General features: G+C 41.5%; 2 protein-coding genes across 2 annotated transcripts in view; one reads left to right on the top strand and one right to left on the bottom strand.

The window, feature by feature from the left end:
- Alg11 (ALG11, alpha-1,2-mannosyltransferase) overlaps nucleotides 1–15,367 on the top strand; it is a 30,130-nt gene extending 14,763 nt beyond the window's left edge. The window contains exon 5 of the mRNA XM_013034849.1: nucleotides 15,290–15,367. The gene's annotated coding sequence lies outside the window, so the exon portion shown is untranslated. The remainder of the gene's footprint in view (nucleotides 1–15,289) is intronic.
- The window catches only part of Nek5 (NIMA-related kinase 5), a 47,166-nt gene that overhangs the window by 3,574 nt on the left and 27,158 nt on the right, over nucleotides 1–16,434 (bottom strand). Inside the window, exons 12-19 of the mRNA XM_013034815.1 lie at nucleotides 15,966–15,981; nucleotides 15,257–15,370; nucleotides 13,915–14,001; nucleotides 10,253–10,321; nucleotides 9,286–9,412; nucleotides 7,368–7,493; nucleotides 3,952–4,086; nucleotides 1,039–1,147 (exon numbers count right to left, since the gene is read on the bottom strand). Of these exons, the coding sequence (XP_012890269.1) occupies nucleotides 1,039–1,147; nucleotides 3,952–4,086; nucleotides 7,368–7,493; nucleotides 9,286–9,412; nucleotides 10,253–10,321; nucleotides 13,915–14,001; nucleotides 15,257–15,370; nucleotides 15,966–15,981 (783 nt within the window). The remainder of the gene's footprint in view (nucleotides 1–1,038; nucleotides 1,148–3,951; nucleotides 4,087–7,367; nucleotides 7,494–9,285; nucleotides 9,413–10,252; nucleotides 10,322–13,914; nucleotides 14,002–15,256; nucleotides 15,371–15,965; nucleotides 15,982–16,434) is intronic.

Below are 16,434 nucleotides of genomic sequence, written 5' to 3'. Positions count from 1 at the left end.
ATTTAGGCATAAATAAAGTAAAACAGAAGAGAAAAGCCAGACATGGGTGGCTCATCTCTGTTATCCTAGCTACTCAGGAGGCTGAGATCTGAAGAGCGAGGTTCAAAAGCCAACCCTGGGAGAGCCCATGAAACTCTTAGCTTTAATTACTCACCACAAAAAGCTAGAAATAAAGCTGTGGCTCAAGTGGTACCGTGCCAGCCTTAAGCACAACACCCAGTCTGTGAGTTCAAGTCCCAGTACCAGCACAACATAAACAGAAGAAAAGTCTCTGTCATTTGTGATGGATGAACCCAGAGGACATTATGCTAAGTGGGCCTAAAAGAAATCACATGATCTCATCCTATATGTGGAAACTAAAGCAATGTAAATCTTAGAAGTAGAGAATAATAGGATAGGTGGTTGCCAAGGATAGGGAGGCAGCAAAGGGAAATTGGAAATGTCCATCAAAGGTACAAAGCTGCAGTTAAACAAGAGGAATACCTGCTAAAGCTCTTTGAAGTGTCTCAGCGCAAATAGTAATTAGGGATATATGTGTATGTATAAATTAGGTTGGGTTAGACATTCCACAGTATATACATGTTCCCAGACATATTGTTGTAGATAGATTGATAGTATATTAACATTTTATAATCACAAAGATGTCAATTGCCATATTTAATCAACAAATACATTATTGCTATTAATATCTCACCCAAGTCTCTCATGACACTATAGAAGGATGTAAAGATATCTATGTTGAACTAAGGGAAGTAACAGCTAAGACCATTTTGAAGGAAAACATGGAGTTCAGGAAAAAGTGTGGGCCATAGCTCTACCACGTTTCAAATGGAATGATACAGCCATAGTAATTAGACAAATATTACTAATGGAAATATACAAAATAATGCCAGGAGAAGAATGGAGATCCCAGAATGAATCCATGCAGATAGGAAAATGTAATCTCTTTAGCTAGGCCTCAACCACCTCCCATCCCATAACAGCATTTTCAGTGTTGCGCAGTGCTCTGTTTAGGTTATCTGCTAATGAGTTACTTACGTATCATTACCATCAGATCCTGCTTCCAGTTGTTCCTTGTCTACTCCAATGCCAGATGTCATTTCCACCTCCTCTTCATCTTCTTTAGGAAGATATTGTTTTAAAGTTCCTATTGTTAAGGAAATGACAAAGTGAGAGTAAGGCCACTCTGAGTAGACATCTGATAAACGGTATATACCAAAAATCCTCTAATGAATTGCACAACCATGATGGCAAAACCTTCCAGTCATCACCAAAACAGAGTAATACTGGTGTCTCATGCCTGTAATCCTAGTTACACAGCTAATGAGATAGGAGGATCATTGTTCAAAGTCAGCCCATGCAGGAAAGTTGTGAGAGTCTTATCTCCGGTTAACCACCAAAAAAGCCAGAAGTGGGGAGAAGTGTGGTAGAATACTAGCCTTGAGCAGAAAAGCTCAGAGAGTGCCCAGGCCTTGAGTTCAAGCCCCAGGACTAGCACGCACAAACACACACACACACACACACACACACACACTCATAAATGAGTTTATACATGAGGTAATAAGAGATTAGTTTGATTATCTTATTGAGAGAATCAGAGCCAGAATTCATATCACATATGAGAACAATTTCTAGTCTTAACCATTATTTACTGCTGCCTACCAATATTGTACAAAGAACCCAGGAGTGTAACTTAGTGATAGTGTGAGTGCATAATATGTGCTTGGTCCTAGGTTCAATCTCCTACACCAAAGCAATAGCTAGCTACACATAAATACATATTTCATATATAACATTCATATTCTTCTAAAACTTTATAAATAGCAACTGTAAATGTTTATATTTTATGCATTATGTCTTATAGAAGAAATTTATCTCACTATCGTCTAAAACTCCTACAAAAATAATACAGATGGGCCGGGAAGGTGGCTCAGTGGTAGAGTGCTTGCCTTGCATGCATGAGGCACTGGGTTCGATTCCTCAGCACCACATAAGCAAAAAGAAAAAAGCCGGAAGTGGAGCTGTGGCTCAAGTGGTAGAGCGCTAGCCTTGAGCTGAAGAGCTGAGGGACTAGAGTTAAAGCCCCACAACCGGACCAAAAATAATAATAATAATACAGATATAGGAAATTATATTTATGCATCAATAGAAATCACTTCAGAATAAATAAATTTAAACAAAGATGGGATAAGTTATATAGTAGGCATTTTAAACCAATAAAAAAATCTGTTATTCAAAAAAATATTATTGAGCCAGGCAGAGTGTGGTGTATGCTTATAGTCCCAGCTACGCTGGTTGTTGAGATAAGATAATTTGAGCCTAGGAGTTTAAGTGCAGCCTAGGCAACATAGCGATGATCTAGAGAAAAACAAAAGCATAACCTTGCTCAAAATTGGAGATAGACTATTGTAATGCATTTTTATTGCCCATAGTGGAATAGTTTGAGTCCACTGACATCAAAAAATGAACTGATCCAGGTAAGCGCTAAGCCAAACTAGATTATCATCTACAAAGCTGCTAGTCCTTTTAATCAGTAGTTGTTGATTATATTCAAGAAAATGAGTCTACTATCCTTGGAAATTTGTGTCACTTGTTAGTAGCATTTGGTATAGGTCTAAACAAAGCAAATTAAAATTTCTGAAATGGCAAACAGTTATCTCTAGACTTATAGTATTACATCTTCAAAGCTTTGACAAAATGCATCAAGAGCTTAATATTAATAAAAAATAAAAACTATGGGGTTGGGAAGGTGGCTCAGTGGTAGAGCGCTTGCCTTGCATGCCTGAGGCCCTGGGTTCGATGCCTCAGCACCACATAAGCAAAAAGAAAAAAGCTGGAAGTGGCACTGTAGCTCAAGTGGTAGAGCACTAGCCTTGAGCTGAAGAGCTGAGGGACAGCGCCCAGGCCCAGAGTTCAGGCCCCACAATGGACCCCCCAAAAAAAAACAAAAAATAAAACTAGTTATGGGTCCCAAAAGTTGAAAATGTAAGTCCACCTAAGGTATGTACAAGAATGTCATAGCAGGGGCCAAGCACTGGTGGCTCACTCCTGTATTCCAAGCTACTCAGGAGGCTGAGATTTGAGGATTGTGGTTCAAAGCCAGCCAGGCCAGAAATGTCCATGAGACTCTTATCTCCAGTTAACCACAAAAAGCCAGAAGTGTGGGCTGGGAATACAGCTTAGGGGTAGAGTGCTTTCCTAGCATGCATGAAGCCCTAGGTTCGATTCTTCAGTACCGCATACATAGTAAAAGCCGGAAGGGGGGCTGTGGCTCAAGTGGTAAAGCACAAGCCTTGAGCAAAAGAAGTTCAGGGACAGTGCCCAGGCCCCAGGACTGGCAAAAAAAAAAAGCCAGAAGTGGAGCTGTGTCTCAAGTTACACAATAGCTCAAGGTCAGTGCTCAGGCCCTGAGTACAAGCCCTAGGACTGACCAAAAAGAAAGTCATAGCAGCATTATTTCCAACAGCCCATAGATGGGAACAAGTCAAATGCCCATCCCCTTATGAAGTGCTAAGTGAAATGTGCAAAGCCATCTGAGGGAGAGGGGAAAGAAGGAGAGGGAAAAGGAGAAAGAGGGAGGAAAGTGAGAGGAGGAGGAAAAGGAGGAAAGCTAGGTGTGATGTGTGCCTGTCATCCCAGCAACTCCGAAGACTTTTAATGTTATTTTAATGCTTAGCCTGGGCAATATAATGAGCCTTGACTCAGAGCAAGAGAGAAGAGCAATGAAGTTCTGACTTTTGTTACAACATGAATGTACCTTGAAAACATTATACAAAGTGAGGGAAGCAGAGACAATAAAACTACACATGTTCCATGTATACAGATTGTCTAAAATAAGCAGATCCAGACTACTGGACACCAGACGCCAATTGTGACTGCTAATGAGTACAGGATTTCTTTCCTGGGTAATTAACGTGGGCTAGAAATTAGCAAACAAATAAACTATTATACCAGGTTCTTCTTCGCTGGCAGGAAATGAGCTACTCAGATGTGCTGCTGCCAAAACAGCCATCAAAGTCCCTGGTGCTTCACGCTGCCACTGCTTCCTGTTTTCTGGACCACCTTCCATCACAATCACTTTGCCATCTGAGGAGGAAACTATGTTATTAAAAATAAAAATGGCTGGGTGCTGGTGGCTCATGTCTGTAATCCTAACTACTCAAGAGGCTGAGATCTGAGGATGGCAGTTCGAAGCCAGACCAAGCAAGAAAGTCTGTGAGACTCTTATCTCCAATAAATTACTAAAAAAGCTGGAAGTGGATCTGTGGCTCAAGTAGTAGAATGAAAGAAGCTCAGAGACCGTGCCCAGACCCTGAGTTCAAGCCCTAGGACTGGCAAATAAATAAATAAAAATGCTTCTTCATTTGAGTGTTCATTAAATCATAATGTATCGGAACCTTAGAGGTAATCCCACATCTCATCTGACTGAAGTAACAGAGAACTTATTATCCTTGGTATGTTGGGAGATGCCTGCAATCCCAGCTACTTGGGAGGTAGAGATTGGGAGAATCACAATTTGAGATAAGTTAGAGAGACTCCAACAAATAAGCTGGGCATGGTGGAATGGACCTGGTATCCCAGCCATGCAAAAGACATAATAGGAGAATTGAGGTCTAGGCCACCACTGGCAAAAATTCAAGAACCTATTTAAAAAATAAATAACCAGGGCTGGGAAGGTGGCTCAGTGGTAGAGCGCCTTGCATGCCTGAGGCCCTGGGTTCGATGCCTCAGCACCACATAAGCAAAAAGAAAAAAGCTGGAAGTGGCACTGTAGCTCAAGTGGTAGAGCACTAGCCTTGAGCTGAAGAGCTGAGGGACAGCGCCCAGGCCCAGAGTTCAGGCCCCACAACCAGACCCAAAAACAAAAACAAAAAAATAAATAACCAAAGCCAAGAAAAGGAGGGGGGCGTGCACTTGGGAGTATGGCTTAAGTGGGAGACAGCCTGCCTGGTACAGCCCCTGAGTTCAAATTCTAGTAGCAATGAAAGCTTTAAAAAATACAAATGAAGTTCAAAAATGGAGTATCTTATTGTCATATAGCTGGTGAAGAATTCATGGGTTTTTTTTTTAATACTTTTTTTATTTAGTTGTACAGGAGTTGCCATTTAACAGTGTCACCCCTTTCGGCATTCTTACCTTTCCTTTCCTTCCCTGACCTACCCTTTCCTTCACTCCTTTTAAGTTTGTAGTACATACATTGAATTCTTGATTGCATTCTCCCTCTCTTCTCTTCACTGGCTACCCAACTCCCCTTGACCCCACCCCCTTCTTGTTTATTTTGTTGAATTTTTATTGTGCCTTTCTAAGGAATTTCACTATTTGAGTTCTACATTGAAACTACCATATTTCAGTTAATACAGGTGTATACACTTGCATACCACTCAACATATTTACTTATAGGTTTATAAGCTAATTCTAGCTTCCACATATAAGGGAAAATAAGCATTCTTGGTCTCTTTAGCTCTGAAGAAGATTTGTGTTTAAAAAAGGCCTTTTTTGTTGTGATAAAACATATTTTAAAGTTAGGTATCCACCTCAATTGCCTTATTGATTTATAAGCCAACTCACGTACATACACTTATTAACTTCAGTTATTATATACATTCATTCCTTGTATCTAAGGAGGAATGATTTCAGGACCCCCAAGAATATAAAAATCTGTGGGTGCTCAAGTCTCTTGCATATAGTAGAGTAATATTTGCATATAACCCAAGCATATCCACTTAATCTCTAATACAGTGTAACTGCCATATAAATAGCTGGTAGGCTGAATTGTTTATGGAATAAACAGAAGCTTTTGTTTTTCAGTTTGTGTGTGTGTGTGTGTGTGTGTGTGTGTGTGTGTGTGTGTGTGTGTGAGTGTGTGTGTGTGTGTGTGTTTGTGCGCATACACATACACATACCTGCCAGTAATGGGGCTTGAACTCATCACCTGGGTTCTTAGCTTTTCCCACTCAAGGCTGATGCTCTACCACTTTAGTCACACCTCCGCTTCTGGCTGTTTGCTAGTTAATTGGAGATGGAAGTTTCATGGACTTTCTTGCCCAGACTAGCTTTGAACCTCAAATCATCAAATCCTGCCCTCCTGAAAAGTTAGAATTATAGGCTCGAGCCACCAGTGCCTGGCCTTTACTAATTTTTTTAAAAAATATTTTCTGCTGGGCATCAGTAGCTCACATCTGTAATCCTAGCTACTCAGGAGGCTGAGACCTGAGGATCAAGGTTTGAAGCCAGCCTGTGCAGGAAAGTCCATATGACTTCTTATCTCCAACAAACTGCCCCCAAAAAGCTGTAAGCAGAGTTCTTGCTTAAGTGATAGCTAACCTTGAGCCAAAGAAGCTCAAGAACAACACTCAGGCCCTGAGTTCAAGTGCCAGGACTGGCGCAAAAAAACAACAAAAAAAAATTTCCATCTGTGGTTGGTTGAAGTCAAGGATATGGAGAGCTAATGTTAAAAGGGTTGCCTTTTTCTTCTAAATAAATAAGCAAATAGATAAATAGCCATTGGCTTAGGAAGTATATGTATCTTTACACTGTCAGTTCTTGAAATCTTGGGAAAATGAATCTTTCAATTCCAACTTCACTGGTGAAACATATGACTTGGGAAATCATTAAGCTGACACTAGAGGACGTATCAATTCAATTGCCTTTCTTCACCCTCACTTTAATTTTTTTCTTTATTTTGTGTTGATGCTGGGGCTTGCATTTAGGTCCTCCCTCTTTCATTTGGCTCAATGCTCTGCCATCCTGTTCCAGCTTTTTGCTGGTTAACTGAAGATCAGGAGTCTTAATGGACTTTCCTCTCTGGCTTCTAACTGCAATCTTCAGATCTCAACCTTGTGAGTAGTTTAGATTACAAGTGTGAGCTACCCAGTGCCTAGCTTTCACATCACTTTAAAAAAAAAGTCGTGGGGCTGGGAAGGTGACTCAGTGGTAGAGTGCTTGCCTTGCATGCATAAGGCCCTGGGTTCGATTCCTCAGCACCACATAAGCAGAAAAAGCTGGAAGTGGTGCTGTGGCTCAAGTGATAGAGCACTAGCCTTGAGCTGAAGAGCTGAGAGACACTGCCCAGGCCCAGAGTTCAGGCACCATGACTGGCAAAAATAAACAAACAGCTTGTTGCATCCTGGATTTTTCTTCCTTTTCTTTTGCCTGGCAAGAGTGGTCAGTTCTTTGGGACAATTATCAGGCAAGTGTCTCCAGTGGGTGGAGGAGAAAACAAATGCCTTTGCAAGGTGTTTGGAACAAAATCAGTAGAGACTAAACTTAAAAGGAAATTTATTCCAACACAGTGAGTTCTGATAACACAACTGTTTGGGCCCCCTGGTCTTCCTTAGTGCCAACTGGCATTAACAGAGCAGACTTACCATCAGGCATGGTGGGGCAGGCGGAGGTGACGTCGGCTGCTGCCATCATTTGCAGCAGAGTCGTGGGTGCTCTGGCATCCCAGTGCCTCCTGTTTGTTGCAGCTGTGGCAGCCTGCGGGCAGCACTCTGTGTCTAAGAGAATCACTTATTAGCTCCAAAGCAGCCAGGGTGTGACTACACTGCATCAAACTAAAGTGCTCAGGTACCAAGGCAATCTAAGATCAGAGCTTAGGAAGCTGACAAACGGTAGTAAAAGTTGTAACTGATGAATTTAACTGACTGTGAAAGATAATTAGTGACATGAATAAACACATTCATTGAATCATGTGGGAGAACCCAATCACTTTCCACAGAACACAATCTATTCTCTCTCTGTCTCTCTGTCTCTCTCTCTCTCCCCTTGTTTTCATTTTTGTGCCCAGAACTAAGGTGTAGGTGCTGTAACTTAGCTTTTTCACCCAAGGCTGGTGCTCAACCCCTTAAGCCAAAACTCTGCTTCCAGCTTTCTGGTGGTTAACTAAAGATAAGAACCTCAAGGACTTTCCTGCCTGGGTTGACTTTGAACTATGATCCTCAGATCTCAGCTTACTGGTGCCCACTGTTTTTTGCTTTTTGGTTTTTTATATTTGTTTTTGTTTATTTTTTATTTTTATTTTTTTCAGTCATGTGCCTGAACTCTAGGCCTGGGCACTTTCCCTCAGCTCTTCAGCTCAAGGCTAGCATTCTACCACTTGAGCTACAGCACCACTTCTGGCTTTTTCTGCTTATGTGGTGCTAAGGAATTGAACCCAGGGCCTCATGCATGCAAGGCAAACACTCTACCTCTGAGCCACCTTCCCAGCCCCTTTTATTTATTTTTTGTATTTGTTTTTTCAATATAGGTATTTGCACTGACACTGAGCCATGCCACAGCTCTCTGGACATATTTTATGCCTCCTTTCCTTTGCTTGTGACACTTCTTTGGTATGGAGGAGGGCAGTGTCTAGGTTACAAAAAGAGTTCCCTAACCACCATTCACAATATGCAGCTCAAGGGAGAGCCTCAGTCAAATGCCTTGTCACTTGAGTAATGATGCTCCAGAAAGATATGAGGCAAAAAGTACTCCAGGAAGGGAAACTGAGCCATTCAGGTTCACATTTGGTATAGGGTAAGATGGGTGCTCTGGCAGGCTGCATGACCCCCATTATGGTTGTTGGAAAGAAAGGAAGCTAGGGTGGGAAAAGTGGGTCACTGGGAGATCAGCTAGTCAGCATTAAGTGTGAAACTATGTAGAATTGACTTTACACTCCAGAAATTATATAATAGCTACTATTAATAGTTAACTATGTTATAACTATTATATTGCAAAATTGTTGTAATATAGTGCTTATAATAAATATTAGTTATTATAACTATTATTATTGTTTGGTTGTTTATTAGTAGTAGTAGTTGTAGTAGTAATAGTATGGCAACCAGGTAGAGAATAAAGAGGAACCCTTTAGAAAATAGGGCAATAAAATGGGGAAAGCATAGAGGAAGGGAATACCATTTGTTAAACCATAGCACATGGCTGGTATCCTCTATATCATATCTCCCCTGTCATATGGTGAGATTATTTTCCTCACAGTACCCAGTGTGGCTATTACTACTCCTAAGAGGAAGTATGTAACATAGAAGATGATTCTATGATCAGAAAGTACAGCATCAGCTGGGATTCAAGCTCCCACCATCTCTGTTACTATGCTGCTGAAGGATGACAAAGTCATGAGTGAGCCATACTGGGCAGAAGGAGGAGGAAGAATCCAGAACATTTCAGAGGAGGAGCTGCCCTGGTGTGCAGGAGCAGCAAGTATAAGCAGGAAGAGACCCAGGAGCCAAGTGGAACATTTGAGCTAATGAAATGGCTCCTGCTCATCCACAGCTTTCAAGGAACACCTACCAGTTTCTGGGCCACAAAGCTCTTCAGAGGCTTTGTCTGTGTACTCTTCTTGCCCCTTCATCTGTCTGTATTCCTTCAACTTCATGCCATCCTCGAAGGTCAAATTGTCAGTTAGTGCAACCATTACCTAAAGCAGTTCCACAGTGTTTCATGAGAAATAAACCTTGGGAAGAGGCTACAATTCTTTTTTTTAAGTATTACTAAGATGTATGTTAAGTATTCAATATGTAACTATTAAGCAGAGTTGCACATAGTTGTGTGTGTTTATGTGTAAGCTACTATTGAACTCAGGGCCCCTCACTGTCACTTTGCTTTTTTACTCAAGGCTGGCACTGTACTTTGAGCCACAGCTCCAGTTCAGCTTTTGGCTTAATTAGAGCTAAGAATTTCAAGGATCTTCCTGCCTGGGCTGGCTTTGAGCCCAGGTAAAAAATCCAAGAAAGGGGCTGGGAAGTTGGCTCAGTGGTAGAGTGCTTGCCTCGCATGCATGAGTCCCTGGGTTCGATTCCTCAGCACCACATAAGCAGAAAAAAGCCGGAAATGGCGCTGTAGCTCAAGTGGTAGAGTGCTAGCCTTGAGCTGAAGGGCTGAGGGACAGCGCCCAGGCCCAGAGTTCAGACCCCACGACCGGACACCCCCACAAAAAAAAATAAAAGGAAATCCAAGAAACTCTTATCTCTAACCAGTAAAAATCTGGAAGTGGAAGTGTGTCTCAAGTAGAAGAGTGCCAGCCTCAAGTGAAAAAGCTAAGCAGAACATAAAACCCCGAGTTCAAGCCCTGGTGCTTACAAACAGACATACACACACACACACACACACACACACACACACACACACACACACACACTTAGAAAACTTGAATACCCGAGCCCCTTCTAGGACTATTTAATGGAATTTGCCCCTAGAGCCCATAGAACAATGTCATAAAACTTTTCTCTTAGCTGAAATGTCTATTTTTATGACTTACCTCATCCTCCTGGAAGGAGTCTTCACCAGAAACACACTTGTCGAAGGGAATTTCAAACTTTACCCCCCTCTAGAAGGCAACAAAACAAAATTTAAAAAGTCTTTGTTTAGCAGTTCAATAAAAGCTTTACAATTATAATCCCTTGGGTCAATTTATTTTGATAACAACTACTTCAAATCATTAATCTAATCACTAAATAGGGTTATTCTATGAAATAGAGGAGAAATTAGGTAGGCAACCCAGATTATAAGGGATAAACCCATAGGCAGCCTTCTAACATGAAATCAAAAGAAAAAAAAAAGTTTATTACTTTAGCTTTATATTTCTGTTCAGGAATTTTACTTTCCTTTGTGTTCTGAAGCCTACTTTGTTTTTAAGTCTTTCAATGTCCTGGAATTTAAGATAAAAACAATACTGTCATTTAATTTTATTTTCCAACTTCTGAATTCACAGCACTTGGTACTTCTATGATCTGATTTTTAGATTGAATTGGGTGATTGATTTGAAAACAAAAGCATGCCTTTACTAAGGAAAGTCAGTCATTCATCAAAAACTCAGGCATAGAATGCAACAAATTGAGATATTTGTGGATTTATCATGGGCATTGCAATGGGTAAAAATTCTATAGTGTGATGAAGTGTTCATTGCTCTAGTACAGTCCAATCCAACCCAATCCAGTTCAAGTATATATTTTTCTAGGACTAGGAATTGAACTCGGTACTTCATGCATACTAGGTAAGCACTCCCTCTGAGCCATATCTTGGCCCAAGAATATAATTTTAACAACAGAATCTCTCTCTTAAAAGGCTTAGGATCTGAGTCAAGAAAGTAAGAAAAGTGTCCAACTCATGACAATGTAAAGGGTGGGCTGTAAAAATTGACAGGCAATTTGAAGGAAGAAGACAAGAAGACTATATACAGCGGATAACAAGAGTTTGAAAGGCAAGGTTGAGAGGTGAACTGTGTGCTGAGGTTTCTTAGGCCCTATCTTGGGCTCTCCACTCTTCCTTTCTTTTCCACAAGGGAGCCTCATGCATTTCTATCAATTAAGTCCCAGCTTTATGCAATGACTCCTTATGCAGTGTGTCATCTAGTTTCCCCTTTCCCCTCTTCTAAGCTTCAGACTCAGCATCCTGCCTAGTTAGCGTCATCTTCAATTTGTTGATTGCTTTGTGTGTATGTGTGCCAATATTGGGGTTGAACTCAGGGCCTCACATTCTCACTTGGCTTTTTCATTCAAGGCTGGCATTCTACCACTTGAGCCACACCTCCAGTCTGGCTTTTTGATAGTTAATTGGAAATAAGAGTCACACAGACTTTTCTATCCAGGCTGGCTTTGAATCTGTATCCTCAGATCTCAGTCTCCTGTTGTCTCTCTGAAGCAAAGATGGCATTTCTATGTTTTCTAAATACCATATTTCTGAGTTGCCTTCACTAGGCCCCATTTTCCTAAAGTTATCCTATCTCTTCATCACTTTCCAATCCCAATTTCTTAAGCTACTGAGGAGGCTGAGGCAGAAAGATCATAAGTTCAAAGGCAAGCCAGGGCAATATAGTGAAAAACAAAGAGAAAAACAAGGATGCTCAGGCTGTAATTCAGGACAGAGCACTTGCCTAGCATTTGTGAGGTCTTGATTCAATTTCAACATCACAAATTAAAAAAAGAAAAATTAAGCATTCACCTACTATGTGATCCAGCTAATCCAATCCAAAGGGTTTATTCAAAAGACAAGAAGACCATGTCTACACAAAGATTTGTACATAAATGTTCACTGCAGCTTTATTTGTAATAGTCAAAGGCTGGAAACAACTTACACACCCATCCACAGTAACAAACTATTCATATGTGCAATGTGGACAATTCGTGACATTATTATGCAGAAGGAAACCAGACAATAGAGAGCAGAGTACAGTGTGATTCATTTACATATTGCAAATGAATCTAGAAAATGCAAACTCAGCAGCTGTGACAGGAAGCAATTCTGTGGTTGCCTGGGGAAGGGGGGGGGGGGGGGGGGGGGGGGGGGGGGGGGGGGGGGGGGGGGGGGGGGGGGGGGGGGGGGGGGGAGACACCAAGAAAGAAAAGAGGAATGAATAAGAGGACCTGAGCTTTATAAAAGGATCTCACATGACGGTTGGGTCTATCATGTTGCACAGGAAGAGGTGAGAAGCACTAGGCTAGAGCAACCCCACTGGAAAGAACAGAGGCCCAGCAGCCATCCCTACCTGCACAGGCCTTTTCTTCAGGTGCATCTTCTTTACCAAATAGGTTTTATGACTGATTCTTGAGTTCTCCTTTAATACAGATGGTACATGGTCAAAAAGATTGGTTCTGTGTGAATTCTGGAAGCTACTTTCGGTCCCTTCACCAGAGCCCATTAAGAACATGCTATTATGCTGCTGCAGACAAGATCATTGGAGGCAGCTACTCCCAGAGTGTGTGTGTGTGTGTGTGTGTGTGTGTGTGTGTGTGTGTGTGTGTGTGTGTGTGCGCTGGGTGTGAAACTTGGGGCTTCATAATCCTAGGCAGCAGTTCTACCACTGAGCCACATCCTACCACAAAAGTTGTCTTTGTGGTTCTTTTTCCCTGAGACTGTCTTGTTATTCTTCAGGTGCTTTTTTTCATAGCTTTTCTAGAAATGTCTGCTATGTAGTCCTGGCCTAACATGTATTAGTTCCTGGGCTGGAACCTCAGCATGGGGAAAAAAAAAAAAAGCAACAAGGCAGGATAGATTAGGCATGGTGAACAGCAGACAGGAGTTCAGAAACAATGCATTTAGAAACATAGAAGCACTATCTTTCTTGCTTCTAAATACACTGTTTCTGACTATCAAGGATAAACATTGATTTCATGGCAGGATGCCATTATTTTCCTGGAGGTGATGTTCAAACATAAAGATCAAGGGTTAAAGAGTAGGTCAGACTTAGACACTCAGAGCCCAAGCAATAAAAGGGTAACACTAAGAGTGATTCAGAGTAAATATACACAGTTATCCTGAATAACTGTTCGTCAGACCCTGCCTTCATATAAATACCCCCGATGTCAAAGAGCTCTGTGTCTCTCCCTCTTAGCAACCACACTTTATCTGACAGAGTAAGCCTCTTTCTTTCTGCTTGTCTGTTTTCCTGCTTACTCAGTAAGTTTTCTTACCATTATGACTTGTCCAGAAATAGGACTTAAATTGGAAAGTCCTCATGTCTAAAGGGCAACTTCACAAACCTTCCCCTAAACTCCTAACAGGAAGAAGGAAAGGAAGGGAAGGAAGGATGGGAGGGAGGGAGGAAATGAGAAGGAAAGGAAAGGAGAAAGAGAAAAAGGAAGGAAGGAAGAAATGGAAGAAAGGAAGGAAGAAAGGAAAAAAAGAAATGGAAGGAAAGAAGGGGGAAAGAAGATGGGAGGAAGATAAGGAGGGATGGAGGAAAGGACGGTCTTCTACCCATCTTTTTGGTGTCAGAACTCCCATCTCAGACCCATTACATGTAAAGCTGTCAATGCATAAGGATCTGAGCATGAGCCACACGGTGCTCTGGAGAAAACCTTCCCCAGGCTGCAGCTCCTGCACATCTGATCACTACATTTAAGTTAATCATTTTCAGTATCTACTAATTTAGTCAACTCTAAACTGGAAGAACAATGTTTCCTTCTAGAAGGGTGAATTTACCTCCAGTTCTCTCCCCATCTTCTTCCTGATTTCCTTCATGTCATTGTGATACTGTTGACGTATTTCTTCTAGCTGCTTCCAATATTCCTGGAAAGCAAAGCCAACCCAAATACTCTAACATTTGTGAACAACTTAAAAGTAGTCTCTATAAAATCCATACTTTTTTGGGAGGGGGGTGTCCGGTAGTGGGGCCTGAACTCTGGGCCTGGGCGCTGTCCCTCAGCTCTTCAGCTCAAGGCTAGCACTCTACCACTTGAGCCACAGCGCCACCTCCGGCCTTTTTCGTTTTTGCTTATGTGGTGCTGAGGAATCGAACCCAGGGCCTCAGGCATGCAAGGCAAGCACTCTACCACTGAGCCATCTTCCCAGCCCCAAAATCCATACTTTTTTTAAGAAGTGACATAAGCATTCAAAATGTGTTATTCTCAAACATCATAATCTGCCATGTTTTGGCCATGGATGGTTCTTCACACCCTATGAGAGATACATGGGCTTGCACAGATCCTATGCTCATACAGGACCCTAAATGCACTGACATAGTTATGCATCCAATGTTGATTTCAGATTATGTTATAGGTTGAAATTCATTCCCTCTAAAGATAGGTGGAAGCTGAAAAGATGGTGCACTCCCAACTATTCAGGAGGCAAAGGCAGATAGATCCTTGAGCTCTGTGGTTTAAGATGTAACCTGGGCAGCTTAGAGAGACCTCATCTCAAAAACAAAACCAAATGAACTCTGCTGAAGTCCTGTTTCCTGGCGCCTTAGAACATGGCCTGATTTGGGAACAGGGGCATTGCAGAGACAACTAGTTAACATGCAGTCATGGAGCAAAGTGGCTCCCTTTGAAGATGACCAGGTGAAAACTGAGATGCCACCCTGTTTCAAAAGGCAGATGTTAGAATGATGCAAGCAACTGCAAACCAAGGAATGCCAAATATTGCCAGGAAAGCATCAGAAGGTAGGAAGAGGCACAAAGATCCCCTCTAAGTTAGATGGAGGCCGTGAAGAGTGTAGAATGCCATTACTTTGATTCTGTACTTGCAGCTTCCAGAACTGTGAGAAAATACATGTCTGTGTTTTTAAGCTAGCATCCAGCTTGCTATACATGGACAGCATAGCCCTGGGAACACTAATGTTAAATAAGTTAATAAGTTAAATAAGTGACCCAAGGTAAACACATTATGATTAACTGGTGGTATACACCCCAAGTAAGTAAAATTTGGGCTCTGTGTCCCCTAAAACACCAAGCTTGGTTCTTCACATGCTCAGTATTTGCACACTGAGGCATACTGAGGAAAAGGGACTAAAACATGTAAGCCCTAGAATTCAACTGTTTTTAACCTGGTCCTTCATGTCCTTTTTCCTAAATTGTAGCTCCTGGGATGCAGTTTCTTCTCCACGGTCTCTTAACTCTTGCCTCTGGTTGTGATTTGGTTCAGCAGAAGGACGAAGACCCTATTGATTGAATGAAATTATTTATAAGGTACATTTGCATTTTGGGAACAGCTTCTGAGTTGACCTTGACTTCTTCCTATAGGCAAGAATTATATCACCAAACAAACTCAGTAGTTTGGAGAGTTTTTGGAGTAAATAATATAATTTTCTTATTTCCCTTTTCCTTCGTTTTGTTTTGTGGTGATACTGAGGTTTGAATTCTATGTCTTAAGTTTCCTAGGCAGGCACTCTATCATTTGAGTCACACCTTTAATTCCTCCCCCCCCCCCTTTTATTTTGCTAGTCCTGGGGCTTGAACTCTGGGTCTGGGCACTGTACCTAAGTTTCTTTTGCTCAAGGCAAGCTCTGCTATTTAAGCCATAGCTCCACTTCTGGCTTTTTTGAGTGGTTTACTGGAGATAAGAGTTTCACAGTTTCTCCTCTGGACTGGCTTTGAACCTCGATCCTCAGATTTCAGCCTCCTGATTAGCTAGGATTATAAGCATGAGCCACCAACACTGGTCTACATTTCATCTTTCACCTTTTTTGCTTTAGATTACATTTTAGGTTACATGTTTTTGTTTGAGTGAGTCTGGACCATAATCCTTCAACCAACAGTCTTCCTCCCATAGCTGTAATACAGAAGTGTACCATAATGTTTGTCCAATAACATTTGTTGAGATGGAAGCTTACTTACTTTTTGCCTTGGCTGGCTTCAGACACTTTACATGGGGCTGAGATTACCCAGGTGTAAGCCACCTTACCTAGTAGAATTTTCATAATTTAAATACTAAACAATTTTTTAAATTTCCCATAAATGCTGTGTATTCTAAGCAATTATTTTATGTTATCATTTGAGATGTTAGATTCATTTTCTGACTTGATAAACTATAATTATAAAATTAAAAAGAAAAAGAAAGAAATATTTAAAAATAAAATACAAATAAGCTAGGCCCCAGTGGTTCTTTTTTTTGGGGGGGGGTGGTCCAGTTGTGGGGCCTGAACTCTGGGCTTGGGCACTGTCCCTCAGCTCTTCAGCTCAAGGCTAGCACTCTACCACTTGAGCCACAGCACCACTTCCAGCT

The sequence above is a fragment of the Dipodomys ordii genome, unplaced genomic scaffold, assembly GCF_000151885.1.
Source record: "Dipodomys ordii isolate 6190 unplaced genomic scaffold, Dord_2.0 Scaffold197, whole genome shotgun sequence".
NCBI classification, from domain to species: Eukaryota; Metazoa; Chordata; class Mammalia; order Rodentia; family Heteromyidae; genus Dipodomys; species Dipodomys ordii.
The sequence above is the reverse complement of the archived record's forward strand: the minus strand, read 5'-3'. Positions and strand labels throughout refer to the sequence as shown.